This window comes from Fistularia commersonii, chromosome 12 (genome assembly GCF_037954325.1).
Source record: "Fistularia commersonii isolate RoL2024-O1a breed Wild chromosome 12, RoL_Fcom_v1.0, whole genome shotgun sequence".
In the NCBI taxonomy this organism is placed as follows: Eukaryota; Metazoa; Chordata; class Actinopteri; order Syngnathiformes; family Fistulariidae; genus Fistularia; species Fistularia commersonii.
In genome coordinates this window covers 20025960-20051654 of record NC_141295.1, presented here as the reverse complement: position 1 = coordinate 20051654, position 25695 = coordinate 20025960, and the positions used below count along the sequence as shown (strand labels likewise).

Sequence of the window (25695 nt, the reverse complement as noted above, 5' to 3'; positions counted from 1 at the left end):
CGTTGTACTTCCTGTACAACATGTACTCTTTGACCACGCTGATGCAGCACACCGCCTTGATGACCTCCACGATGATGGTGAGCTCCGGGTTGGTCAGGTCCACCTTGTTCTTGGGGTTGAGCTTCCCGACCAGACCTGCGGCCACAGGAGGGTCAGGGTTTCCCGGCGGAGGTCCGAGTGGTGCGGAGGAGGCCGGAGACCCGTACCTGCCACGGCCTTGATGATGTCGTCCCTCTTGTTGTGGCTGCTGTTGCGAGCCTTGAAGGCGATCTGGTAGGTGGCGCTGTTGGGGCTTTTGAACCAGGGCTCCAGGAAGGTGGTCAGGTACTTCAGGATGTCCTCCTGGAAGGCCTTGCAGGTCCCCGTGACCTGAAGGACAAACACAAACGCAGGTCACACCTCTGGCGTCTCGGCGGACCTCCCGGAGGTCACGGCGCCCGTCGACGGTCTCCTCCGCTGTGCCGCCGCGGCCAATCGCAGCTCACTGTGAGGAGAGGGGCGGGGCTTAAACCCGGCCTGACAATCACAGAGTCCGGCCGACCGCCCCGGCTGTTTCCGGGCGGTCGGAGGAACCCGGACGACCTGGAGAAGCTTCCTCACCGGCAGCATGCGGAGGATGACCCGAGACTTCTTCTTCTTAGTAGTGTGAAGGTCAGACAGGATGTGATGGACCAGCTTATCCGACTCTGTGGCGAGAAGAAGAACGGCAAGAAGGGCTTTGAGGCCGGTGGAGGAGAGGAGCATCTGAGGAGCATCTGAGGAGCATCTCTACCCAGGTTGTGAGTTCTGATGAAGATGACGTTGTTGGCTCCGCTGTCCAGGGCCTGGAAGCGTCTCTCCTGCTTCCCTCCGGACGCTTTCAGCTGCGACACCTCCTTCTTCAGCGCCACGTCCACGTCTTCTTCAACCTCTTCCTCGCTGCTGCTCCCCTCACCGTCCAGCAGCTACAACACAACAGAAGCTACTCAGAGCCTGGAAGGAGGTGATCTTCCACGCCAGAAGAACGTTAGACAGAACCACGACAGAACCGCAGCAGGTGCAGGGCCACGTCTGAGCAGGCTGGAGCGCTGGAGAAGATGGAGGTGAGTAACTGGTCTGGAGACGCCGAGGAGACGTGGAGCTTCTCTTTGGGACTTTAGCTGCTCCGAGGCGTCACAGCTGCCACTGAGCGGCCCTGGTGTGTGTGTGTGTGTGTGTGTGTGTGTGTGTGTGTGTGTGTGTGTGTGTGTGTGTGTGTAAATGTATTGAGCGTGTCACGAATGCCTGGGTTTATGTTGATGCTAGTTTCCTGTGTGATTTTGGGGTTGCTGGGGTTTTGTGGGTGAACTTTGGGGTGCAATGAATTCTGTTTTTCCCCTGGCATTGAGCGGGAGCAGCTGGTTGTGCTGCAGGCTGGAGTGTCGAGGCTGCGGCCGACAAAAGCTACTGCTCATTAAACCGACGTGTTTTCCTGACTAGAACGCTGCAGTATTTAATTCCCGTGGGAATTGGTTCTCTGCAATGAACCTGTCATGGAGGAACGTGAGCAGCGAGAAGCCGGGAGTCCAAGCGGAAAGGTTCAATAGCTTTTTCTTGTTTCTTTTCTTTTTTAAAGGTTTGTGAGAAATATTTAATGCTAGAAGAAAAACATAAAGGAAAACAAATAAATAAATAGATAAATAAAGTGAAAAAAATAAAAATAAAAATAAATTGAAAGTGGAATATAATATGTAATTAACTTAGTGGTTCACAAGGAATCTCAGACATCAAACTGTATATTTTTTGTTTTTTTCCATAAGTTTTAGGGATTTTTTATACAGTTCAAAATCGTTTATGAAGAACATAAAATTGGGGGAACACTTTTGCATTCTGTTTTTGTGAATGAAGAACTTGGCCAGGCCTAAAATAACATTGACACAGAGTTCATCTCTTATGTCGCTTAAAAGTAAACCAAATGTTAAATCATCTCTTGAGAAGGAAACTGGTGACGATGGAAAATTATCTTTAACCCATTTTTGAGTTTTAGCCCAAAAGCCTTGTACTTTTTCGCATGAGAAAAACATCTAGTCAGTGGTTTCAATGTGGTCTTCACAAAATGTACAAATATTATCTTCAAAATTAAAGCGTCCCCTCAATAATTCCTTAGATGGGTAGATGTCATTCATCATTTAGAAGTGGGTCTCTTTTGCCTTGGGGGGTATGGGTAGAGTCAGACACATAGTTCGCAGCGTGGCAGTCGATTCCTTATCAAATTTATTTCAAATATTATTTTTGTTTTGACGTCCAGGGAATAAGTTTCCTGTGAAACATGTCCTAATAAAGGAGTTGCTGCACTTTCTGTCCAGAATTGAGATTCCCTGGAGTGATAGTCGGGGTAACTGTGGTTGTACGGTTCGGCGCGTCATTATATTTTTGGTCAGGAATACAAATTGTCGAGGCAGTGCGTTTCGTAACTTTAGCAACTCTAATATGGGAGGCTTAAATCTGTGTGTAGTACAGAACTGTTCATAGTCTAGAGGACTGCCATTGTCATCCATCAAGTCAATTATTGACCATATACCTTTCTCAAAGCATTCCTTGTAAAACAGAGGTTTGTTGCCACGCAGTACATATCTATTGTTACATGTTATTGTACTGTGTGCTGAGAAATCGTGTACGTATATCATTTTCCAGTATAATAATTGTTTATGGAACTCTGAAAATTGGACAGGAATCTTGTTGATATCCAAGTCAGAGATAAGCAGAAGACTTTGTTGAAGAAGTAGTTTGGAGTCCAATACCAGAAGGAATGATGATGTTTGATCCAGGATTTCAACCAGTTCACCTTCAATGTCCCATTCAGGCAGTCCAACTCTATCACTTTCAGCCCTCCTTCACTTGTTTCTTTCACACTAGGTGATTTTTTTAGATGGTGTGGTCTGTTCCTCCAGATAAAGATGAAATGAATCGGCTTAATAGATTTAACGAGTTGATTTGAAATCGTGGAATACACTGGGTGTGAACATCTGGATAAACACGCCATTCTGGTCAAATGTCTTTGGAGCCATCGATTCAATGTAGCTTTACTTTTATTGAGTTTAGATTCTATGTTCCTGGATTGATTGAACTTTTGGTCCCTGGAAAGGAAGGTTCGACAGTTCTACCTCCGGCGCCACGCCACGCCACGCCACGCATCCCCCCCGTGTGTGTGTGTGTGTGTGCACGCACCTTCTCGGGCCCGTACATGCGGTCGGCGTACTCCCCGAGCAGGCTGAAGGCCTCCGCCGTGCACCTCCGGTGGTTCATGTTGCAGGTGATGAGGACGCCCTGCATGCCGACGTCCAGCTCCCTGCCGGCCCTCCAGCGCTTCCCCTGCGGCGCCAGGAAGCGCTTCTTGCCGCGCTTCCTCGACTCGCCCTGCGCCGCCATCTTTGCGGCCGCTCAGCTGAGCGGCTCCGAGCGTCGCTTCCGGGAGCCGCGACCGGCCGGGCGCTCCGTCCTCCGTTCCGCCGCTCCGCCGCTCCGTCCTCCTCCGGGGTCTCCGTCTTCCGCTCGGTGCTCCGCCGCTCCGTCCGCCGCCTCCCGGACCGGAAGCGCCGCGGCGCTACGGCGAGCCGCGAGGGGACAAAAGGCCGCTCGCCCGGCGGCGCCTTCACGGACGCCTCGGAATCGCCGAAGCTTCCCGGAGCTCGTCGCTGCGGCCGCGCCGGAAACGGGAAGCCGCTTCCGGGACGACGTTTGCGCCGGTCCGGGTCACGCCTCAGCCGCACCCCGCGGGATCATCGATGGACCTCGACCTTCGATCACACACTTCGATCACGCGCCATTCAGCCGGTTATTATTATCATTATTATTACTGAGGCTTCAGCGAAGCGACGGTCGGAGCCAAAGATAAATGACTGTTTGGAAGATGCTTTTCATTGAAGAGACACCAAGCAGAGGGAAGCCTGGCGTGTCAGGCTGCGGGGCGCTGCACGCAAGATCTGTGCGGTGCACGCAAGATCTGTGCGGTGCACGCATGATCAGTGTCACATGGTGAACTATCATTCAACCACGGAGCTCTTGAACACTGAACCAAGAGAAGCTCCTGGCGGTCATGATCACCATCATCATGATAGCCTTAACTTTGTAAGACCTTAAAAAACTTGATAGCCTTAACTTTGACACTTTATATTTTATTGTATTTCTTATTCTCCCTCCTTCCTACTATTATCTATTATTGTTATGTTTTGCTTTTAACTCTGGCACAACAATTTCCTTCAGGATAAATAAAGTTGTTCTTATCATCTTCATCATCATCATCAACAGTAACAAAGGACTCTGAGGTTCCGCTGGCCAGCCCCCCCCCCCACATTATTATTATTATTATTATCATTATTATAGGCTGTCATCAGTAACTCTGTACACTGACTGTTCCTGTTGAAGGTCAAACATGATCACAATGTGGGGCAAATTTAAGGTCAGACAATCCATTAATGTGTCATGATTAACACACACACACACACACACACACACACACACACGCACACTTTGCAAGTCATGAAATACACAACAGGCCTGGGACCAGGTGGCCCTCACCTGCTTTTAGAAGATCTTCTCCAAACAGGACCAGATGCCCTCACATCGGATGGAGATACCAGGAGACACTTTTGAACCCCACTTCTGACTTCCGACCACCAGCACCTCAGATGTTGTGTGACTGAATTGCACTTTTTGAAATAAAAGCGTCTTCTAAACGACTGAGGTCATGTCATGCGGTGAAGCTGTGGTGAAGCTGTGTCCTCAGGAGGTGCTGGTCCTCGCAGCTCTTCCTGCGAGGCCTGTCAGGGTCCCGGCAGAGCGAAGCCTCGGGGAGGACGCCGCCCGGGCCGGCCCAGGTCCTCCTGGCCACGGCGGCCTCCCACCGGAAGAAGGCGCAGCCGGCGGCGGAGCGGCGGCCGGCGCAGCAGAAGAAGGCCCGGCCCTGGTTGGGGCCGCCGTTGGACACCAGCAGACGCTTGGAGCGCCGGCCGCACACACACAGAGGAGACGTGATCTTCCCCACCTTCACCTTCACCGCTTCTGAGGAGAGGACGGCGCCAGGAAGGGGGGCGTCTGAGAAGGACGTCTGCGTGTGCTTCCTGGGAGGGCCCGCGGACGAGGACCACGTCTCCCGGTCCAAAGTCTTGGTCCGGACCGGACGGGCGGCGTCCGCTCCTCGGACCCTGGCAGAAGGTCTGGTCCAGGTGCCGCACGGCGTGGGCGCTGAGGTCCGGTTGGCGGGCGGAGGAGCCTTGAAGGAGGCGTCCCGCCGCGTCGGGCCGCCGGGCCGAGCGCGCGCGCACACGTCCGCGCCGGCCGGGTCGGACCGCCGCCCGCACGCCGCTCCGGATCCCATCGGTGAGACCCGGATCCGAGCACCTTCTTCCCAGGCTGAGGTCCTGCCCGTTTCCATGGTAACGTCCTCTACCTCCAACACCATAACGTCGAAGGAGCCGCCCCGGTCCTCCAGCTCCACGCCGAGCTCCTCCTCTGCAGGCGCTCCGGCTGCCTGGAGCTGCTGAGGCAGGTGTGACGGGCAGGAGGGCGAGAGGCCGCCCAGCGATGGAGGCCAGATGTTCCCAGGTGGACCAGCGGCCCCGAGGGTCTTCATCCCGCCGCTGCTCCACGGAGGAGACGTGGTTCCGGCTAAGAGGGTCCGCGGCGAGACCAGGCTCCGGCAGGCCGGAGCGGATCCTGGAGCCGAGCTCAGGTTCTCCTCGGGGCGGGAAACACCAGCGCTGTTTCCTGGAGGTTCTCCTTGTCTCTCGGAGGAAGAGGCGGGCTCGCGGGCGGGAGCCGTGCGTCCCTCCTGAGGAGCACGCCGGCGTCTCCAGGTGCCTCCGGACGCAGGCGGCGCCTGCAGAGGAGAAGGTCAGGGTCAGTCGGCCGAACGGCTCCAGGACGTCCGCAGAAACAGGAGAACGCCAGGGTCCGGAAGCCCGCGGAGAAACGGCGCCTCGTCCCGGCGCCTCTGAGCGCGTGACCTTCAGGGTCGGACGGCTTCACGACGAAGATCCTCGGCCCGACGGTCCCTTCAGAGGGAGACGTCGGCTCCTTCCAAACACTGACCCGGTTCACGTTCCGGAGACTAAACGCCGGCGCAGGTAAATCGGCGCGACGTTATTGAAACAAACTTTATTGATTCGAACCGAAGAGGCCTCCACGGGTCCCGCGGGCTCAGAAGCCGGAGCGGCTCCAGGGACGGACGCTCACCCCCTCCGGGCTTCGGGTGATCTTCATCACGCAGCCGTCCTTCATCATCCTGGCGGCGAGCCGGGCCGTGTTGCGGGAGTCGTCCAACCCTGGCGAGGAGCAGATCCACACGGCGTCAGGAACTTCGGAGGCGAACGGAGTTCACCGCGTTTGAGGAAATGACAAAGGTACCAGAATGTTCTCTTCCAGAAAACTGAATCCCCAGGTCCTGCAGCGCCCCGTTCAGCCCTCGGGGCTTCCTGTCATAAAACAGCTTGGGAGAAAGAGGCGGGTTGGACTCTGGCGTGATCCGGAGCTCCTTTCTGCTGCACCACCACGCTGACACGCTACTTTGCACGAGGAATTCTACCGGCGTGGACGTGAGGTGAGGCCCGGGGAGGAGGAGGACCTGCACTCACCCTGTAGGTGCTCCTCAGGTCGATCCAGCTGCTCATCTCCTCCGGCTTGAGGATCTGCTTGCGTTTGCACTCGTAGAGCAAACACACCCCGAGGTCCCAGTCTGGGACGCGGGGCGGACGGAGGCGGAGGCTCGGTGAAAACACATCCTTCTGCACCCCTGAAGACGTGCGAGGCGGGGAACCTACCCGACCACGTGAGGAACGTGCAGAGTGTCTGAGGAGGCGACGCCGCAGGGTTCTCCTGCCGCCTGCAGGGAAACACCAGGCCCTTCTGGGACTGCAGCGTCCGCAGCCAGCGCCTGAACTGCGACAGGCAGACGCCCAGAGGGGCGGCGGCTTCCACCTGCGCCTGCACAAACACCGCGGGGGGGGACGGACGTCAAGCTTCCCAGTCTTCGTCCGTGACGAGAAGCGATTTGGAAGAAGACGGAGACGAAGAAGACGATTTGGACGCAACAACAAAGATCCCCCCGCTCGGGGAACGGCGGCGGCGGTGGCGGCGGCGGCGTCCGACGGATTCTAATCCCGATATCCTCGGGGCCGTCGGGACCTCCGGCTACCGTAACCGTGCGGATGATTCTGGGCCGGCGGACACCTGGGTGATCCCCGTCAGCTCGGTGCAGAACCTGGACAGGACCGGGTGCTCCTGAGGCTGGACGTACGCGTGGAACTCGGACTGGATCTCCCCCGTGGACGTGTTGAGGAGAACGGCGGGGAACTCGACTGCGGGGGAAGAAGAGCAAAGGCGGGAAGATACGGGCGCCGTTCTTCTCCTCCCCGGGCTGCCGCGGCTTCGGAAACCTACTGATTTCCTGGCGCAGGTCGCTTTTGTCTTTCCAGCACGTGGACTCAAAGTCAATCACGATCAGGTAGGAGAAGATTTGAGCTGCAAGAAGAGAAAATGAAGTCATGCTGTGTGACAGAACCAGCAGTAGAAAGCAGTCATGTAGATCCAGGGCGGGGAGACGCGATCTTCAATATTCTGTGCTGAACTCAGAGAGACCAGGACAGACAGCTAGACAGCCATCCGTCCGTCCGTCCATCCATCCACCCACCCGTCCGTCCGTCCGTCCGTCCGTCCATCCACCCATCCATCTACCCATCCATCTATCCATCCATCCACCCACCCACCCGTCCGTCCGTCCGTCCGTCCGTCCGTCCGTCCATCCACCCATCCATCCATCCGTCCATCCACCCGTCCATCCATCCGTCAATCCATCCATCCATCCATCCACCCACCCACCCGTCCGTCCGTCCGTCCGTCCGTCCGTCCATCCATCCGTCCATCCATCCGTCAATCCATCCATCCATCCATCCACCCACCCACCCACCCACCCGTCCGTCCGTCCGTCCGTCCGTCCGTCCATCCACCCATCCATCCATCCATCCATCTATCCATCCATCCGTCCATCCATCTATCCATCCATCCATCCATCCATCCGTCCATCCATCCATCCATCCATCCACCCATCCATCCATCCAGGACCTGCTTCACCATGTACCGTCCTCTGGATGGATCGCACCTACCGGCCACCGGCGGTGTTCCCGGCCCGGCGGAGGAGCCGCTGCGCTGCCTGACCAGACCGAGGTGTCTGCGGGAAGAGAGAAGTGGCTTTTCAGTCGCTCGTCGGCTTGAAGCCCCGCGGAGCTCCGGAGCTCCGGAGCTTCCACGCGGCTCCGCGGCTCCTCTCCTACCTGGCGAGCTTCTTTGTTGACATGGTCGTTCGGTAAAGTCGTCGTCCGCTCGATGTCGCTCTCACCTCCGCGGAGTGTAACTCCGAGTCGTCCGGTGTTTCGTCTGCATGGCGACCCAGAGAAATAATGGCGCTATTTTTTGAAGTGATCGAGTTTGGGTTCGATCCCGGATCGATTGGCCGTGACTGGCAGGGAGGCGATCGATGCAGAGCGGAAAGCTGTCGGGAGTTAACAGGATGGGGCGAACGCAACTTCCGGTTTGGGGGGCGATTTCAAAATAAAAAGCGCCAGCGTTCGTCCACCCGAGTTTCAGATTTGCGCCCACTCTCACTTCTCCGTCGATTCCTATGAAATCCTTGCACTATTCCTCTGCGACTTGTGGAAAGTTATCAGATTAGGACTTTGTAACAGCGAAGACGATCAGCCAGAAAGAAGGGAAGGTGGAGGAGATGGTGGAGAGACCAGCCATGCTGCATGGACTGGAAACTTCCAGAGACCAGAAGACAGGAGGCAGAGCTGGAGGTCACAGAGACGAAGATGCTGAGGTTCTCTTTGGGAGTGACCAGGATGGAGAGGATCAGGATGATCCATCAAAGGGACGACATATGTTAGATGTCTCAGAGAGAAGGTCAGAGAAGGTCTGGTCATGGACAGAGGAGGGAGAGTCAATATAGTGGGAGACGGATGCTGGAATCAGAGCGGCCTGCAGGAGGTCTCCAGGAAGACCTAGGAGAAGATGGATGGAGGGCGTTGGTGTGAGAAGAAGGTGGATTGGCTGTGGTGACCTCTTAAGGGAAAAGACCAAAGGAGAAGAAGCTTCGTAACAGTGAGAAGAAACAGAACATGAAGTCAGAATCGCTAATCAATCATTTCTATTCTTGTGGATTCAGGAGGGAAACACGAGCGTCTGTTACAAATCCAACAGATACTCAGATATCTCGGTGTGAGAAATACAACCGGTCTCATCCGCAGACCAGCTCGAGTTCCATCCACCTTCTGACGAGCTTCTCTTACTTTGAAGTTTCACAAACAGGAAGTGTTGACGTCGGTGTTGCGGGGCAGCGGCTGTGCGGGTCCGCCGTGCGGGGCCATGTGTTGCTGTACTTATAGCGTTATTGCGTGTCTTCTCTCTCCCAAATACTCATCCAAGAAGATACTTCTAGAAGATATTTCTAGGCCCCGAGAAGCTGCCATTTCACCTTTTCCTTGTAGAAGGATCTCCTTGCGCGCGCGGCAGAGGAACCCTGCTGAGATGTTGCTCTGAGATCCTGTGGAACATCAGGCTCAGCAGATCCATCGCTGGGAGGACTTTGTTTACTGCTGCCGGGACCTGAGGTGAGCTGTCTGTGCAAGGCTGAAACCACACACACACACACACACACACAGCTCATGCGGGAAGGACCTCCATCAGGTTTGTGCCTGTTTTTTCTTCCAGTAGATACCAGTAGAAGGACCTCCGTGAGCTCCAGGGCCTCCGTGCACGTCAGTGAGGGAGGTCACGCCCGAGAGGTCACGGGTGAGAGTGCTGGTGCTGAGGGCTCCAGGACCTTCAGGACCTTCAGGGCTTCAGGACCTTCAGGACCTTCATGATCAGGGTTTGTTTGGCTGTCCGGCCTGAGGAACCACCTGACGTCGTCCCTTATTGGCTCCTCAGCCCCAACATGGCCTCCTCCGGCGGGAGGAAGAGGAAGTGGCGTGATGGCGGCGGCGGGTCGTCCCTGCGTGGGCCGCGGGTGCTGGTTCCCGCCGAGCGCCTCCGGGAGCCGCTGTCGCTGCCGGAGCTGACGGAGCTGCTGCAGTACGGCGCCCTGGGGAGGACGGCCGGCGTCCCGCAGCCGAGGTGAGCGCCGCCGCCGCCGCCGTCACGTCGCCGCGCCGCCTCCTCCACCCGCCCACCGTGTCGTCCGCCCACAGCTGGTGTGTCCTCCGCCGGCAGAGGAAGGTCTCACGTGTGAACGTGGTGGTGGTGGAGGGTCTGACCCAGAAGGACTTCTACAAACACTACCTGGTCCTGCCGCACCTCAGGACCTCCTACGGCACGGTGAGCGAGCCGATCCGCGGCGGCGGTCGGACTCACGCGGCGTCCGGTTTTGTGTCTCCCGCCACGGGACCGGGCGGCGTCGTCACGGCGGGTTCGGATTTCATTGGGGGGAAAACGGCACCGTGGCCAGGAACTAATCGAGCAAGGATGGGTTCATCAAAGTCAGAGATACCGGGTCAGAACCAACGTCACCCCACGAGGACGGCGGACTCGTCCAGTCCAAGGCCCGACCCAAAGGCTCAGGCTCACTTTACACCCCTCACTGAACGGTCCGACCTCCGACCTCATCACGTGATGTTCCTTGACATCACGTGATGAGGTCTCGCAGTTACATTTAACAGTATTTGCAATTGATACTGAAGCGTTGGTGTGAGGTAGGAGATTCTAGGATTCGAGGAAGGGGATTTTGCAAGTCCTCCTCTTGACGTGAGCATCCTCACGTCACTCAAGGACCGCAATCAAAATAAACAGTAAATACAATGAATGCTTGGAAACATAGTGCACTACAATCATGACACAGTATCTTAACAGCGGGACGGCGTGAAGTTGACGCCGCTCCTGTTTGTCCGTCTCAGAGGCTCACCTTCACGCCGCCGTCCACCGGCGTCGCCTCCGGGATCTTCGGCGGGGAGGTGCTCCTCCGCCCGGCGGCTCCTCTGGCGGACGAGGCGAGCGGCCCGTTGCAGAAAGGTGAGTCCCGAGGAGACCTCCTGCCCTCCTGCCCTCCTGCCGCTCCTCAGACTCCTGCGCCCGCTGACCCAACCAATCCAACCCCTCCAGCGCTGAGGTGTCACCCCGTCATCTGCAAGTACGGGATGAAGAGGAGGGGCCTGACGGCCTACCTCCTCACCCAGGACGAGATGATCAGGAAACATTACCCCGTGGCAGGTGTGCCTCTCCTCCTCCTCCATCTCCTCCATCTCCTCCTCCATCTCCTCCTCCATCTCCTCCTCCTCACCGGACACCCTCTGCCCTCCTCAGGAATGCCCGGCTTCGAGGACTTCCTGCAGACGCGGAGCGTCGACTCGGTCACCGACACGAGTCCGCTGTTTGGCCTGGACTGTGAGATGGTGAGATGGTCGCTCCTTCGTGTCCCGAGATGTTCTGGTTCTCTCGTCCCCGGGCGTCCAGAAGCCGATCCTCAGGTGGTCCGGCGGCTCCTCCGAGGAGAGGGAGAGGGTTCACGTCCCGACGACGGGGAACCGAGAGCCGGGTTAGGGTTGATGATGTTCCTCTGGGTTTGAGATGAGATGATGGTGTTTGTTCCTCCTGTGGCGTCTGCAGGTTCTGACGGCGCAGGGCATGGCGGCGGCCCGGGTGTCCCTGGTGGACGGCGAGGGGAAGTGCGTCCTGGACAGCCTGGTGCGTCCTGAGCACCGGGTCATCGACTACCTGACCAGGTAGGCGGAGCTCCGCCCCCGCGACCCGTGCGCCCGGGCCCCACGCCGCCGTGGATATCTCAGAGCGTCCGTGCTTCCGGCAGGTTCTCCGGAATCACGGCGGCGATGCTGCGGCCGGTGTCCGTCGGCCTGCGGGAGCTCCGGGCCAAGCTGACGGCGCTGCTGCCGCCGGACGCCGTCCTGGTCGGACACTCGATCAACAACGACCTGCTGGCCCTGAAGGTGGGCGGGGCCGCGCCGGCGGCTCCCACCTTCTTGTGAGATTTGTCATCTGACCTCCGGGGCGGCGAAGCCCGAAGATCTCTGACGGCCCGTCTTCATCTCCGCCCGCTTGTCTCCTCCAGCTCATCCACCCGCACGTCATCGACACCTCGCTGCTCTACAGGAGGGACTTCGGACAGAGGTTCAAGCTCAAGGTTCTGGCAGAGATCGTGCTGAGGCAAGTTCTTCTTTGAATCTGCACCACACACACACACACACACACACACACACACAGACACACACACTCATGACGTTGTCCTCCTGTCCCAGGAGACTGATCCAAACGGAGGAGCAGAAGGGTCATAATCCCGTGGAGGACGCTCAGGCGACGTTGGAGCTGGCCCAGTACTTCATCACATTAGGACCACTTCAGGTAACGCACACACACACACACACACACACACACACTCACACAGGTGGGCTGCAGTGACGGTGTGTGTCCACGGTTGCGCTCGCCGCCAGGTGGTGCGGCTTCACCTGGCAGATCTCTGGGGTTATGAACTTGAGGACGAGCCCCCTGAAGGTGCTCCAGGACCTCCGGCCAGCAGAAGGTGAGCGCTCGGCCCGCAGCCGGCAGGAAGGTCTTCTCCTGAACGCCCGGCCCGCTGAAGCTCCTCCCGCTGTCGCGACGCAGGTTTGCGGACGTCCTGCAGACGCTGGGCAGGTCCGTGTCCTTCCTGGGGAGGCGCTCGGACCTGGACCTGGACCTGAGCCGTCAGCAGTGGCACGGATCCGACCAGAAGGTGAGGAGAATCCGACGGAGACGGGAGTCACGTCGTCTTCTCGGGCGTTCACTGTCCATGTCGCCGGGTCTGCCGTGGCCAGATCCACATTCTCCTCCTCGCTCACGTGAAGTTAACTTTCAGGAGGAGTTTTGTGGCTTCGCCGCTCCGCCGCCTGCAAACACTGGGCTTTCAGCTCTCCTCAGAAGACGTGATGAGGACGGCTTCCTTTGAATCTTTTCTTCCAGCCCTAATTGCATTTGAGGTGGAGACCTCTGTCCGTCCTTCAGCCTGCGCTGTCTTCTGTCCAGGTGCTGTCGGCCTTCAGGAAGCAGACCTCCTGCCCGTTCTTCTCCGTGCTCCAGCTGTCCTCTTTTGCCGGCCGGCGGCGGCGGCGGCGGGTGAGTGGAAGGTTAGGGTTAGGAGGGTTCACGCGAGGGTTTCCTCCTGGACGTCTGGTCTAACCGACCGTCCTCCGTAGGAGCGTCCCTGCCTGAGGGAGATGTGCACGGTGTTCGCCGGGCCTTTCCCCGACACCTTCTCCCAGCGGGAGGTGAGGAGGCTGTTCGGCTGCTGCGGACGCGTCAGGAGGGCGAGGATGCTGAGGACGGGGGTCAGGGTAGGTCCTCCCTCACGTCCCACCGACCGCGGGCGGCCTCCCGGGTGAAACCCGTCCGATCCGAAGAACGAGCTCCGAAATATCCGACGGTCGACGAACCCCGAAGCCCCCTGGAGACCTCTGGTGTTCACGGTGCTCCCGATCTCTCGCAGGTTCACGCCGAGCTGGAGTTCGAGCTGCTGGAGGGAGCGGCGCTGGCCCTGGGAGCTCTGGACGGAGTCCCCGTGCAGGAGGTTCCCATCAAGGTAACGCCGCCCTTCGCTGCCGCTGCTCCTGGCGCTCTGCTTCAGCTGGGCGAGGAGGACGCCTCCCGAGGCCTGCCGCTCCGCTCCGGCCTGAAGAGCTGCTCTCCGCTGTGCAGGTCCAGAGGCCGGTCAACGGGGGGCTGCTGGACATCCACCCGACTCTGGACGCTCTGATGAGCGAGTCGACCAACGCCGGCCGCGTCTACGCCGTCAAGGTGAGCCGCGGCGCGGCGACCGTCTTACACCAGGCCGCCGGGAGGGTTAACGGCCACGCGGCGCCCGCCGGATCCAACCGCCCGCCTTCGAAGACGGGACGCACGGAGGAGCCTTCTTCCAAAAAGCCCAAGCTGTCCGGCGAAACGCTGGCGGAGACGTTCGGCCGCTTCGGCGCGGTGAGCGGGATCCTACTTCCTCCCGACGGCGGCAAACGCGGGCGGCACGCTTGCATCGGTGAGTGTATCCGTCGGCGGGACGGGCGGGTCGGGGATTCATGGCCGCCGTCACACCCGCGTCCGTTCGCTCGCAGAGTTCCAGGCCTCCGAGGGGAAACGGGCCGCGCTCAGAGCCTCCCAGGAGCTCAGGAAGGAACGCTACCTCGTCTGCCCCTCCATGACTCCGCCCCACCTCACCTCCTGGGTCGCCATGGCAACGGACGCCACAGACAGCGAGGAGGAGGAGGAAGAGGAAGAAGAGGAGGAAGAGAAGGAGGTTCGTCTCTATTTTTGCCTTCTGTCTCCAGACTCGGCTGCCCGTCATTTGTTGTGAAACTTTCTGGTGGGAAAATTGCATTGAAAATGTACATCTTTTGAAACGGTAGCGGGACGTCCTGGCAGGCGGGTCCAGAGGGTTAGGGTCCAGAGGGTTAGGGTCCAGAGGGTTAGGGTCCAGAGGGTTAGTGTCCAGAGGGTTAGTGTCCAGAGGGTTAGGGTCCAGAGGGTTAGGGTCCAGAGGGTTAGGGTCCAGAGGCCACCGCCCGGAACAGGGTTAGCGAAGCTTCACTGACGGCCCTCTCACTGAAGAGCAGAACTTTGCTGTGGGTGATAAAGAACATTATCTCATGAGCTGTGGGTGAAAACTCACCGCCCGCCGTGACTTGCAGGACAGTCCGAGCCTAAAGCTCCGCTCTGCGCTTCCCATTTGTTTTCGTCCGTAAACAAACCGTAGCGATGGCTGTTGGATCTGCTGGATCTCAGAGGATCTCTGAGGATCAGGGATTCTCTCACCAGGATGTCCTCTCTCTAGGTTCAGGAGATGAAGAAGTTGGATCGCCGTTTGGGGAAACTCTTCAGATCCCTCCCGGAATCGACCCTGTCGGTGGTGCTGCTGCCGGGACGGACCAGGTGAGCCGCCCAGAGCGAGGCCGACTCGGCCGGTCACCGTGACGACCCCCGTCTTCATCTCCTGTCTTCCTCAGCGCTGGCGGCCGGCGGCCGGGCTTGTGCTTGGTGGAGGTCAAGCGGACGGCGGAGGAGGCGGAGGAGGCGGAGGAGGCGGGACGGCTCGGCCCCGGGGGGGAGCGGTGAAGATACTTCCTCCCAGGAGCTTGTCACGCCCGTGAACCTTCCCTCTGTGGTGCCGTGCAGTTTATCTGGATTTGGAAAGAAACGCGTTCACGTGACGTAAAATCATGCAAAACTCCGCTTTGGATCCAAACGTGGGCGGGTGTGTTTCTAAGAGCTGACTCTGCAGCGGCAGGTCTGAAGAAGAGCTGCTTTCAGGCTGGAAGGTGGAGGAACCTTTTCCTCCACCGGCTCTTTGTATTCGTTCCTCTTTTCTTATGCGAACTGTTTTTTTATTCTTTTACATCATGAGGCTGCCGAGGCGATGCCGTGCTGCGAGTCCGGACCTTTTGTGAATAAACTTTTGTACAATGCCGGGTTTGTGTTACAGTGTTAAGACAGAATGTCCCGCGGAGAAGAAATCGACCAGATAAGGCCGGTAACAATGAGAAGGGTAATAAAACAGTTCATACCTCTGGCCCAGCTTCTGTTAGCTACCGCTAACAGCAGCGGATGAGACTGAAACAGTCAAACAGACATTTTGCTTACTTACGTTCAAAGAACGCTCTTCAAAACACAACGTTGACGAGCAGCACGTTTCACCTGCCCGTCAAACTCCCGGGAACGTCCTGCCAACGCCTCTCTGCCGCCGCTCACATCCACACCCTGCTCAGTAAACCATTTATTATTCTGTGTGTTCGGGTGGGAGATCAGAGCCCATTCACACCTGGATGTGTGTGTGTGTGTGTGCGCGCGTGCATGCTGCACAGTGGAAATCATTATTAGCTTAGCTAGCTTTGAAGTTCAGCTAGTGAAGTCCTTGCCAACCCTGTGTCAGCCACATCACATCAAAAAATACACACACACACACACGCCTATCGGAGGAAGTAGAGATTAGTAAAAGTGAAGTGAGGAAGGCATTGAAGAGGATGAAGAGTGGAAAGGCAGTTGGTCCTGATGATATACCTGTGGAGGTGTGGAAGTGTCTAGGAGAGGCAGCCGTAGATTTTCTGACTAGATTATTCAACAGGATCTTAGAGAGTGAGAAGATGCCTGAAGAATGGAGACAAAGTGTGATGGTGCCTATTTTTAAGAATAAAGGGGATGTGCAGAATTGTGGCAACTACAGAGGGATAAAGTTGATGAGCCATACAATGAAGTTATGGGAAAGAGTGGTGGAAACTGGACTGAGAGCAGAAGTCAGCATGTGTGAGCAGCAGTATGGCTTCATGCCCAGGAAGAGAACTACAGATGCAGTATTTGCTTTCAGAATGCTAATAGAAAAGTACAGAGGAGAGGAATGACTCTACGTAGTCTTGGGGAAATAGCACCGCCCTGCAGGCAACTGACTGTATTTTCACTTCAGTTCTCAGGAATTCTCTCCCCCAGGAGGACTCATTCTGACCTTGGGAGCAGGAACCCACGGTGACCTTTGCAGATCAGGCTCCTGGACTGCAGGACCACCTGGGGGACGCAGACTGTCATTTAACAAGCTCTTGACACAAATCCTGTATTTCACTACAGCTTTCAAGAGTGTGTGTTTCCTCTCCAGGGGGAAGGGGGGGGTAAAACAAAAAAAAAACATCCCGCCGGCCCCCGCAGCTATTTCAATAAAGTATCCTGCTGCTGTATTTTGCTGCCTGAGGGAGGACGTGGGAATTTTTGTGAGTGAAATTGGAAAGAGAGACCTGAGATGAGCTGAGGGCAGCTGAGGGCAGCTGAGGGGCAGCTGAGGGGCAGCTGAGGGGCAGCTGAGGGCTGAGGGGCAGCTGAAGGGCAGCGTCTGCAGCGCCGGCCCCGAGGACCCACCCGGGACCTCGGGGCCGGGCCTGCAAAGCAGCACCGCTCTTGGAGAACAGAGGAGGCCGGGAGACAGACTAAGAAACATTTGTTTATTTTTTTTCCCCTTTTCCAGGGAAGTTTAGTACTTTAAAGTTTCGCTCATACAAAACGTACACGCCTTCTTAACGTTTACAGTTTGCAATAGAACATACTGACGATGCTGCAGGACCACGGTTACAAAACATCGGACACCGAAAAGGTAAAGAAAACCAAATCTGTACAAAACAAAAGCACCTCATGAAGGGTCAAACTGCCACCGATAATAAATATCACATCATCATTGACCAGCCTGCTTCGATAAAACCGGAGGAGTTGACATAATTTACATTTCTTTTTAAAATGAAAAAAATATCTGACCGCTTTTCAACACATGAGGACCCTGACACCGTAAGCTACCGCCGCGCGGAAGGCGGCCTCACGGCGTAGGGATGGATTCACAGGGACACCGGGAGGAGGGGGACTCCTTCACGTGCACGGGCCTGCGGACAACTCACACTCATAAAATAGAAGACAGATCGGGGACAAATACTAAAAATCGCTTTCCTAGCTGGCAGCGCGGCGCGCCGGTCACAGGTTCCCGTCCCGACGCGTCGGAAAGCGCCGGCCCTTCCGGGAGATGCCTTGTGTTTTCTGCGGCGGGTGGAATCCCAGAGGAGTCGCCCGCTCGCCGGCGCTGAGATGGGAACGCCGCGGCTGTGGTTATGGCTTGTGTTTTCTCAGGAGTCCGGGAGCCTCGCCGGGACGCGGGGTCCAAAACCGCCGCCGCCGATGGACGAGTCCTATGTGCTTGAGAGGAGGCTGAGGACAAGGCGGTGTGGGACTGCGGACGCGTGCTACCAGACCTCCGGGACCTCGAACAGCGACGCCGAGGACTGGGCCCCTGGGTGCGGACAGGCATTTCACAAGGCATGAGAAGGCGAGGCCCCGCGGGCGGCGCCTCGTCTTCGGGACCAACAAGAGCTGCTATAGGAAACGTGTTGACGCGGTAACGCGGTAATGACTGTTAATCTGCAGAAAAGGAGGAGTTACGGCGGAGCGATCAGATCAATCCGATCAGCCCACACAACTTGAAGGCGCTCCAAGGACGGGCTTCTAATCTCGTTCCTCGTCTTCTCACCGGGTCTGGGATTTCTAATGTAGTTTCCTGAGCTAATGACTTTTGGAGCCGCAGGCCGGCGTCATCCATCCCACCCCCTCGGAGCAGGAGAAACCTTCTGAAGCCAATCGCTCAAATGCGTTGCGCTGATCCGACACCATCAGCGCTCGCTTCCACTCAACGCTCGTTTTTAACGCCGCCTCAGAAAAACGTGCTCCTCTTTAGCTCCCTGATTCTTAAATATGTTCACCAATTCCTTGCCATCTGTTTGCCATTTGGTGCACGCTGAGCCCGGGAGCTGGTGGACAGCTAGGGGGAGCTCCGGCCTCTGCCATCCAACATGGCATCCCGTGTGTGTGTGTGTGTGTGTGTGTGTGTGTGTGTCCACTGTCACTTCATCCCTCTCTTCTGATACCAAAGCCCTGAGGCTGAAAGCCCCAAACCCACCTTCAGACTTCTTTTTCTTGTGTGCCTTCCTTCCCTGGGCCGGGGCTTGCTGCCAGGCCACCGTCCCCTCGGGGTCCTGGGCGGGGGGGCCCCCCTGGCCGGGGCCCGGACTGGAGGCCGCCGCCTCGGAGGGGTCTCTGCGGGGAGCACACCGTTAGGACGGCCGGGAGGCCGGCGGCGGCGGGACCTCTGGTACTCACGTGGTCCTGAGCCATCCCTCGGAGGTCTTGCTCTCCACCACCTCTGCAGCAAACACAGGAAACATGAATGAGCCGAACCGTGACGTCAGACGACATCAGAAGAGCATCAGAAGACCAGTGGAGGAAGCTTCTTCACCCCTTCCTCTGGCCAGAGGGACACCATTGTTTGGCTAAACCTGGCTGACCTTCAACCAGGAACAAGGCAGGCAGGCAGACACACACACGCACGCACGCACGCACACACACATCCACCCACCATCGGTCTTCATCTTCTTGGTGCTGTCTGGGTACAAGTAGTGACTCCAGCCATCGGTGATGGAAGCGTCTCCAGATACCTGCTCGGCCTGCAGAGGGCTGATGCTGCGTTTCCTCAGAGCCCTGCCACCACAAAGGTCCGTTTAGCAGAGGCTGAGCTCCGGCGGCCTCCGGGTTCTGAGGATCCCGAGCTCATTGCGTGTACCTGGAGTATCCGAAGCCGGCCGAGGCGGGCTTCACCCAGCTGTCCTCGCCCCAGGTCTTGCTGGGCGGGCCGAGCTTCTCCTTCTCCTGCTGCTTGCCCTGGACGTACTCGGCGTAGGTCTGGATCCGGTAGCTCTCGGCGTAGCGGCTGGTGTTCATAGCTGTTCCCGGGAGGCAGAGGCGTCACGGATCTGACCCGGCGGACCTTCGGCCCGCTCGCCTCACTCACCTATCTGCACCTGGTCCGTCTGGCTCAGCGACACGAAGGCCGAGGTGTCGTCCATCCACGAGACCTGGATGTTCCCTGGGCGGACGGCGGCGGCAGAGTGAGCCAGGGCGGCCGGCGGCCCGCGAGCAGAAGGTTCCGGTCGAGGCGGGCTTACCGAAGGCACTGAAGAGCTGGTACAGGTCGCTGGTCTTCCACTCCTTCGGGAAGGTGACGTACAGGACGTGGTCTCTCTTGGGCTGCACTGCAAGAGCGGAGGAGGGTCAGGAGACACGCCGGTGATCGGACCCCCTTTGCATCGGCCCGAGTCTACGAGGGCGTTCGGAGCGCCGGACCACGGCTGGTCTGAGGGACCTGATGTTGGACTGCTCAGGTTCTATCAAAGGGGCCTCACACTAAACTAAGGGAACCTCCTCTGGAATGGAGTGAGAAGGTAGTGATCCTGAAGTCACCCATCTGGAGAACATGGGGGGGGGCACTGTTGTTTTAGGAATAGAAGCTGGGAGGTGGTCAGCTGGGGTTTGGAGAGGAGGACCTCTAAGTCCCAGCTGTGACTCGTCAGTATCTACTGGTTAGTTTTCATGAACGTCCCTGGAGACACGGAAGTTACTCACAGTCTGGTCCCGTGATGTTGAGGTAGGGGATATCGATTATTCTCATCAGGAACAGCCTGTCAGGAGGAGGAAGAACATCCTGAGCGTGAAGATGCCGGAGCAAAGAATGACTCCACGGTGCAGCGGAAGACGACCCGTACTTGTTGAAGAACGGCTCGATCAGCTTGGAGCGGGCAGAGATGTAGGCCTTGGGCGGCGTCAGGAACGAGCCTGGACCAGAGGGAGACCAGCAGACCTGGTTGGAATCCAGGCTCAATCTGGGCTTCTCCAGTGGTGCACAGGAAGGGTGTGTGTGTGTGTGTGTGTGTGTGTGTTACCCAGATAGTTAGCCATGGAGATGAAGCACAGGCCGGTGATGTAGGCGTCGTAGCCGGCCTCGTGCAGCTGCTCCTGGGCCGTGTCGTAGCTGGGAAAGCCTTCAGCGGTCTCTGGCAGGAGGAACCAGGAGAGAGAGGTGAGGAGGAGGCCGAGGGACCAGGAGATCCGCTTGGCTCCTGCACTCACCGATCTGCGGGGGCTTAAAGGGGCCCTCCTTCAACTGCTTCTCCAGCTCCGCCAGAGAGGTGTTGGTGATCAGGTCCTGGAGGTCAAAGGAGAAGACAGCGTGACGACCAGCCTCAGACGCTCGTCGCAACACCGACAGAGCAGCTTCCTTTGGTCCAGGTCACGCCTGCGAGGACGCTCCCGCTGCTCTGATCTCCAAGAGATGGTTCACCTTGAAAGGCTGCGTGGAGGCCATCAGCTTTGTGTCCAGAAGTCTACAAGTCAAAGCACAAAAAACATTAAAACATGGCGCTGAGCAGGAGCTCCGAAAACATCTCGAGGAGAAGAGAAAGAGAGAAGTACCTGGGAAAGACACACATGGTGACCTCTTTAAAGTCCTGGAGGTCCTGTGGAGAAGGACACGGGTATGAGTGACTGCTGGGCAGCCTGAGAGCTGGAGGTGCAGGGGTACCTCGGGCAGGGGGCAGTAGAACTGGTGGATGGTGTGCATCACGTCCAGCAGCATGTTGTGGCCGACCACCAGCTTACACTGGGAAACCAGAGCCGGGTTATTCGGAGAGCAAAGCGCCGGCCTTCGAGAAGGAGAGGACCTACTGATTTGGAGATGGCGTGGATGACCCTGGAGAAGCCCACCGCGTCGTTCAGCTCTTCCTGCGGGTGCCGGGGTCAGGAGATTAGGAAGGTTAGTCCAAAGCAGAGGAGCAGACCATCTGACCCCGAGGCTCTACAGACCTGCTCCTTCTCCAGCTTCTGCTGCTCCCGCCGCTTCCTCTCCTCCTCGTCCACCTTACTGACCTGGATGTATCTCTCCTTCTGCAACGGCACAACGTGCATCAAACACACGCCCGACGCGCACACGCAAACCTGGACTTACCTTTTCCGTCTCCATGGTTTCCACGTGGAGCCCCTTGGGGAACCTGAGAGGAAAGTTTGTCTGTGAGCGGAAACATCGGGAGCCGGAAAAGACGAGTCTGAGAAGAAGGCCTTACTTCCAGTTGAGTGTCTGGTAGATGAGCTTCCTCTGGAACCTGCGGGGGGAAACAGACACGGATGCACAAACATCTCCACCCAGAAGACGGCGTAAGTGTTCGGTCATGAGCCGCCGGAATAATCACCCGGTGCACGGCTCCAAGTCCACCGTCTTCTCCTGGCTGGAGAAGAGGGCCTCCACCTTCTCTCTGTGGAGAAAAGCACCAGAGCAGGAACGGTCACGGCGAGCGGAGGAGAAGCCTTCATCCGCTCGTTCCTTCACAATCAGGTCCGTCCTTCCGAAGGAGGACACGGGAGGCGTAACATCTGCTGCCGGTTCATCTCCGGAGCTCTGACCGCAACAGAACCGCCCTGAGATACACACTTATCGGGACCCGGAGCCCTCGGGAAGAGACGGACGGACGATGTTCTGGAGGGGTCGGGGAGAACGGATCAGAACGTCCGGGTCGGGACGCTGCGGTCCGGCGAGGAGAATCGGCCGAGCGGAGCTTCGGCCTCCGACGTCCTCCATCCGGCCCGGGACCTGAGGCTCCTCGGAGACCTCCGCCGGGACCGCCCTGCTCCCTGAACCCTATCTAGGTGAAGGTTCTCCGTCCGCTCGGGTCAGACTTACATCACTCTGTTGATGAAGTCCTTGTGCTCCTCTGGAACGTGAGCGGGGCCTTTGGAGGAGGACGGGGAGATGTACGAGGGCGTCCCGACGCCGTTGGCCTGCTGGTTCCTCCGCTCCTCCGTCTGCTCCCTCAGCTGGGCCTCCTCCTCCTGGTTCAGGTACGGGATGCCTGGTCCACAGCGGAAACGGGTCAGTCCGGATCTGCCCCGGGTCAGCTAGAGAGCTACAGATCTCCGGCGCGCCCGAGGTGCTCTCCGGAGGACGGGCCGAGACGCTGCCGAGGACCGTCGAGGCGCCGGAGGAGAGAGGGAGCGGGCGGCGGCGTTCCCCCGGCGTCAGCGCCGCACGCCGGTCGCAGCAAAGGCTCAGAGACGCACGCCCAGAACTCCAAGACGAAGGTCCGCGGCCCACTCACCGTGACAGAACACCTTGTTGAAGTCGAACCCTTGGCTGGCCAGGAAGTCAATGCTGGAGCTCTAAATGACAAACGGGCCTTTTAGAAGCTGGCTCACAAAGAACGACGACAAGCATTTCTGGGACCGTCCGCTCAGAAACCATTTCCAACCCGGTCCGTTACGGGGAGCGGCTCGGCCCGATGAGCCCGGGACGACAATGACTCACCTGGCAGATGAACTTGATGTCGGGGGACGTCCTGTTGAAGGGCTTGGGGAATATATAGAAGTTAAAAGTCTTGGTGATGTATCTGGGGAGAGAGGGGGAGTCAGCAGAATCAGCGGAGCGTCTGGGGAGCTATTAAGAGGAATCTGCCAGGAACCAGGAGCTCCGGAGCCACCGCTCCGCTCGGACGGCCGGCAGAAGGTCGGGGGGGCCACCTTCCCGACCACCTCCTCCTTCGGGGAGGACCTGGGGGGGGTTCGGCTGCCCTGACCTGAGGCCGTTTCACCCACGCGCCCACATTCTGACCGCCACTCCCTCGGCCTAAAGAGCACTGACACGGTGAACGACTCCTAAGACGCTCGGAGGACGTTCCAGGTCTGACCTGGCGGTCGTCCTCCTCGCCGGGACGGCCAGACTCACTGGGGTTCTTAGAAATGAAAAGCAGATCTTGGGTGTGTTCAGGTGTGTTAGAGAACCCAGAGCTGCCGGCGGCTCCTTGAGGGCTTCACGCTGCCGCACTTCTAAAGGAGTTGCAGGGAAGAAGATCTCCTGCAGCCTGACAAGGACGTGCACCTAAAAACACCTGCGGTACTTGCCAAGAAGGAGAAGAACCTACTTTGATTCGGCCTGGTCGTACTTGAAGGTGCACAGTCCGAACTGGAACAGCAGGAAGTCCATGGAGTGCTTTGGGAGGAGAGAAGAGAGCCGCGGTGAGACGCAGAGCGCGGCTGGAGAGGAGGAGCGGCTGAAAGCCATCTTCTCTGACCTTCTTGAGCTTGGAGTAGCGTTCCTCCGGGGTGTCCATGCCGTTGGTGAGAGCGCTGACGTTCGGCCCGTCGCTGATCCCTGGAACGGAGAACCCAGCCGGTCACATCCCGGAGCCCCGGAGCCCCGGAGCCGTGCGGCAGTGAGACACGGTACCTGAAAATTCTCCATCGATGGCGAGGAAGTCCGCCTCCTCGATGGCGGCGCACACCGGCTTCAAGCTGTCCTTAAAATCTGTGGACGGGTGAGAGCGGCTGGCGTCAGACCCGGCGCTCCGGTGCTCCGGTGCAGCCACATGCTAGCTGCTAGCTACCTGCTAGCTAGCGGCACACACATACACACACCGAGGGATGGACGACCGCCGCGCCGGACGCATAACAAACCCCTCCGCCGCCGGCGTGTTGGACCCCCGCGTGTTGGATCCGGCGTGGATCCGGCGTGTGTGCGCTCGCTACTTACTTTTGCGTGTCACCTCCATCCTCGCACAATGACCGGAGCGGTAGCGGCTAGCGGCTAACGGCTGCTAGCATCCGACTACTGGCTTTTAACCGCTCTCAAGCACTTCCGGGGCCGCGTGCGACTCGCGCTCTTTGTACCGACTGGGGGGGGGGGGTGTATCCTCCTCATGACACACACACACACACACACACACACACACACACACACACACACACACACACACACACACTCTTCTTGTGTAGTGTACACACACTCCTCTCCGAAGCAGAAACAAACATAAAGTACAGATATATAAATATCTGGGTAATAAATGTAAGTGTGCAGAATAAACTCCCTCAGCCAGGGGGGTCAAAGTCATTTCTCATGTCTCCATTCGGCGCGGGTAGATGTCAAGAGGACCGGACCATTAAAATGATTGCATTCTCAGCGATAAATAACCAAAAGATCATGTCTTTCCTCTGTTTTGGCGTAAAGAAGTATAAGGACTTTAGGAAAATCTTGGAATTTCGTGAGCAATCTTTTTACAAAACACCTCATTTTTCCTTTGACAAACGTGTTATTTACTTTTATCATCCACATGTTTGCATTGCAATCATGTGATCATATGATCCCACTGATCATACAAAGGCACAAAACTTTAACAAGTAATTGGTATTGAAAAATACAGTAATGCACTTTAAGATTAAATGAGACTTATAAAGAAATGGATTTTTAAACCACTTCCACATGTGCATATGAAAATAAGAATAGGAATAAGAACAACTTTATTTATCCCGAAGGACATTGTAGTGCCAGAGTTTCAAGTAAAAACATAACAATGATAAATAATAGTAGGAAGGAGGGACAATAAGAAATACAAATAAAACCATAAAATGTCAAAGTCAAGGCTATAAAGTGTTTTAAGGTCTTAAAAAGTACAAAGATTTGATTTGATATAAGACATATATATATATAAATATATATATGAGATATAAAATCTAAATTGAATCCCTGCCTACACCTTACACACTAAAGAGAGTGGTATTACATGTGTAAGGAAGAAAGTATTCACCTGTCCTGTAAATGTGTAAACTTCATCCATGAAACATGCAAACACATACAAGACATACTGAAAATGTATGGAGTTGCATGAACAGTAGAATTCCATCATACTCGTTTGTAGTGAAGCTGCTGACTAACATTAAATTGCACACTTTCACCAGCAATTAGCTAGCTGGCTTTTACCGCTGCTTCACTGATTTCTCATCTATGGCTGAAAGTGGACGCTGTTTCCTCAGACCTGCCAGCGATTGGTTGATCTTATCTCTTCTCAGTTTCTTTGCAAGCTGTCATATTTTTCACTCTGATGAGTCTCGTAGTGGTGCCGAATATTATATTCCTTAAATACCGAAACTTGTTGCAAACACACCAAACACGAAGGTTTCCTGTGCGTGTCCGTAAATAAATAGGACGTAGTCCATTTTTCTTTGAAAATTCTGCATTCTACTTTTCTCTGTTTTGCTAACAACGTTTTGGCTACTGAGGGAGTAGCAGGGAGGTGGAGAACAGGGTGGAAACAACATCATAACAAGCAGCGGGTGGTACATTGATAACGTCTGCTGATCGGTCCGTCTCCATGATGCAGATTGTCTTCTACTCTGACCAAAATAGTGAAAATTCTTGAATTGCACTTCATTAAAAAAATTAAATTCTTGTCTATGCTTTTTTTTCACTTTCATATATTCTGTGGGCCTGATCGAACCTTCTTGCGGGCCGGTTCCGGCCCACGGGCCGTACGTTTGACACCCCTG

At 56.7% G+C, this 25695-nt stretch overlaps 4 protein-coding genes across 7 annotated transcripts in view; 1 reads left to right on the top strand and 3 right to left on the bottom strand.

Moving 5' to 3' along the window:
• The window catches only part of thumpd1 (THUMP domain containing 1), a 4607-nt gene extending 1038 nt beyond the window's left edge, over window positions 1-3569 (bottom strand). The window contains exons 1-5 of the mRNA XM_086157633.1: window positions 3187-3569; window positions 773-944; window positions 601-686; window positions 207-369; window positions 1-135 (exon numbers count right to left, since the gene is read on the bottom strand). The exon at window positions 1-135 is cut by the window's left edge and continues 1038 nt beyond it. Of these exons, the coding sequence (XP_086013759.1) occupies window positions 1-135; window positions 207-369; window positions 601-686; window positions 773-944; window positions 3187-3387 (757 nt within the window). The 5' untranslated portion in view covers window positions 3388-3569. The remainder of the gene's footprint in view (window positions 136-206; window positions 370-600; window positions 687-772; window positions 945-3186) is intronic.
• Window positions 3570-4303: 734 nt separating this feature from the next.
• On the bottom strand, window positions 4304-8624 carry eri2 (ERI1 exoribonuclease family member 2). The gene is made up of 9 exons (XM_086157635.1): window positions 8286-8624; window positions 8118-8182; window positions 7396-7476; window positions 7186-7313; window positions 6777-6939; window positions 6591-6691; window positions 6364-6445; window positions 6193-6281; window positions 4304-5836 (listed from the first exon to the last, which is right to left on the bottom strand). Exons 1-9 carry the CDS (start codon window positions 8306-8308, stop codon window positions 4709-4711), a joined length of 1860 nt encoding a protein of 619 aa, XP_086013761.1. The 5' UTR covers window positions 8309-8624; the 3' UTR covers window positions 4304-4708.
• Window positions 8625-9358: 734 nt separating this feature from the next.
• rexo5 (RNA exonuclease 5) lies at window positions 9359-15446 on the top strand. 4 transcript variants are annotated; one of them, XM_086156243.1, is made up of 19 exons: window positions 9359-9620; window positions 9724-10125; window positions 10200-10326; window positions 10902-11016; window positions 11107-11214; window positions 11308-11396; window positions 11611-11726; window positions 11810-11948; window positions 12071-12165; window positions 12258-12360; window positions 12450-12538; window positions 12622-12730; window positions 13021-13107; window positions 13191-13328; window positions 13481-13573; window positions 13690-14023; window positions 14100-14281; window positions 14816-14913; window positions 14988-15446. In XM_086156243.1, exons 2-19 carry the CDS (start codon window positions 9872-9874, stop codon window positions 15094-15096), a joined length of 2385 nt encoding a protein of 794 aa, XP_086012369.1. In that variant the 5' UTR covers window positions 9359-9620; window positions 9724-9871; the 3' UTR covers window positions 15097-15446. The 4 variants fall into 4 exon arrangements, with proteins under 4 accessions (XP_086012369.1, XP_086012368.1, XP_086012366.1 ...); XM_086156242.1 differs by having other exon boundaries at window positions 9721-9801; window positions 9940-10125; window positions 10902-11214; XM_086156240.1 differs by having other exon boundaries at window positions 10902-11214.
• A 1504-nt stretch (window positions 15447-16950) lies between these two features.
• parn (poly(A)-specific ribonuclease (deadenylation nuclease)) lies at window positions 16951-24013 on the bottom strand. The gene is made up of 26 exons (XM_086157632.1): window positions 23906-24013; window positions 23603-23680; window positions 23448-23527; window positions 23298-23365; window positions 22685-22766; window positions 22479-22539; window positions 22064-22232; window positions 21576-21638; window positions 21450-21488; window positions 21335-21377; window positions 21193-21273; window positions 21055-21111; window positions 20912-20989; window positions 20803-20846; window positions 20672-20714; window positions 20461-20536; window positions 20274-20384; window positions 20097-20166; window positions 19957-20012; window positions 19500-19586; window positions 19346-19420; window positions 19118-19277; window positions 18914-19035; window positions 18658-18700; window positions 18458-18594; window positions 16951-17794 (listed from the first exon to the last, which is right to left on the bottom strand). Exons 1-26 carry the CDS (start codon window positions 23922-23924, stop codon window positions 17748-17750), a joined length of 1989 nt encoding a protein of 662 aa, XP_086013758.1. The 5' UTR covers window positions 23925-24013; the 3' UTR covers window positions 16951-17747.
• Window positions 24014-25695: the final 1682 nt, after the last annotated feature.

Excerpts from the sequence above, each read along its gene's own strand:
- eri2 (XM_086157635.1), bottom strand. The coding sequence starts at position 8,308 with ATGTCAACAAAGAAGCTCGCCAG. Across the intron at positions 7,477-8,117 it reads GGGAACACCGCCGGTGGCCG|CTCAAATCTTCTCCTACCTG; the intron begins GTAGGTGCGATC and ends CTCTTCTTGCAG. Across the intron at positions 6,282-6,363 it reads TTCTGGAAGAGAACATTCTG|GGTTGGACGACTCCCGCAAC; the intron begins GTACCTTTGTCA and ends GCTCCTCGCCAG.
- rexo5 (XM_086156240.1), top strand. The coding sequence starts at position 9,872 with ATGATCAGGGTTTGTTTGGCTGTCCGGCCTGAGGAACCACCTGACGTC. Across the intron at positions 13,574-13,689 it reads TGCAGGAGGTTCCCATCAAG|GTCCAGAGGCCGGTCAACGG; the intron begins GTAACGCCGCCC and ends TCCGCTGTGCAG. Across the intron at positions 14,282-14,815 it reads AAGAGGAGGAAGAGAAGGAG|GTTCAGGAGATGAAGAAGTT; the intron begins GTTCGTCTCTAT and ends TCCTCTCTCTAG.
- parn (XM_086157632.1), bottom strand. Across the intron at positions 19,278-19,345 it reads GACGGACCAGGTGCAGATAG|CTATGAACACCAGCCGCTAC; the intron begins GTGAGTGAGGCG and ends TCCCGGGAACAG. Across the intron at positions 18,701-18,913 it reads CAAGAAGATGAAGACCGATG|AGGTGGTGGAGAGCAAGACC; the intron begins GTGGGTGGATGT and ends TGTTTGCTGCAG.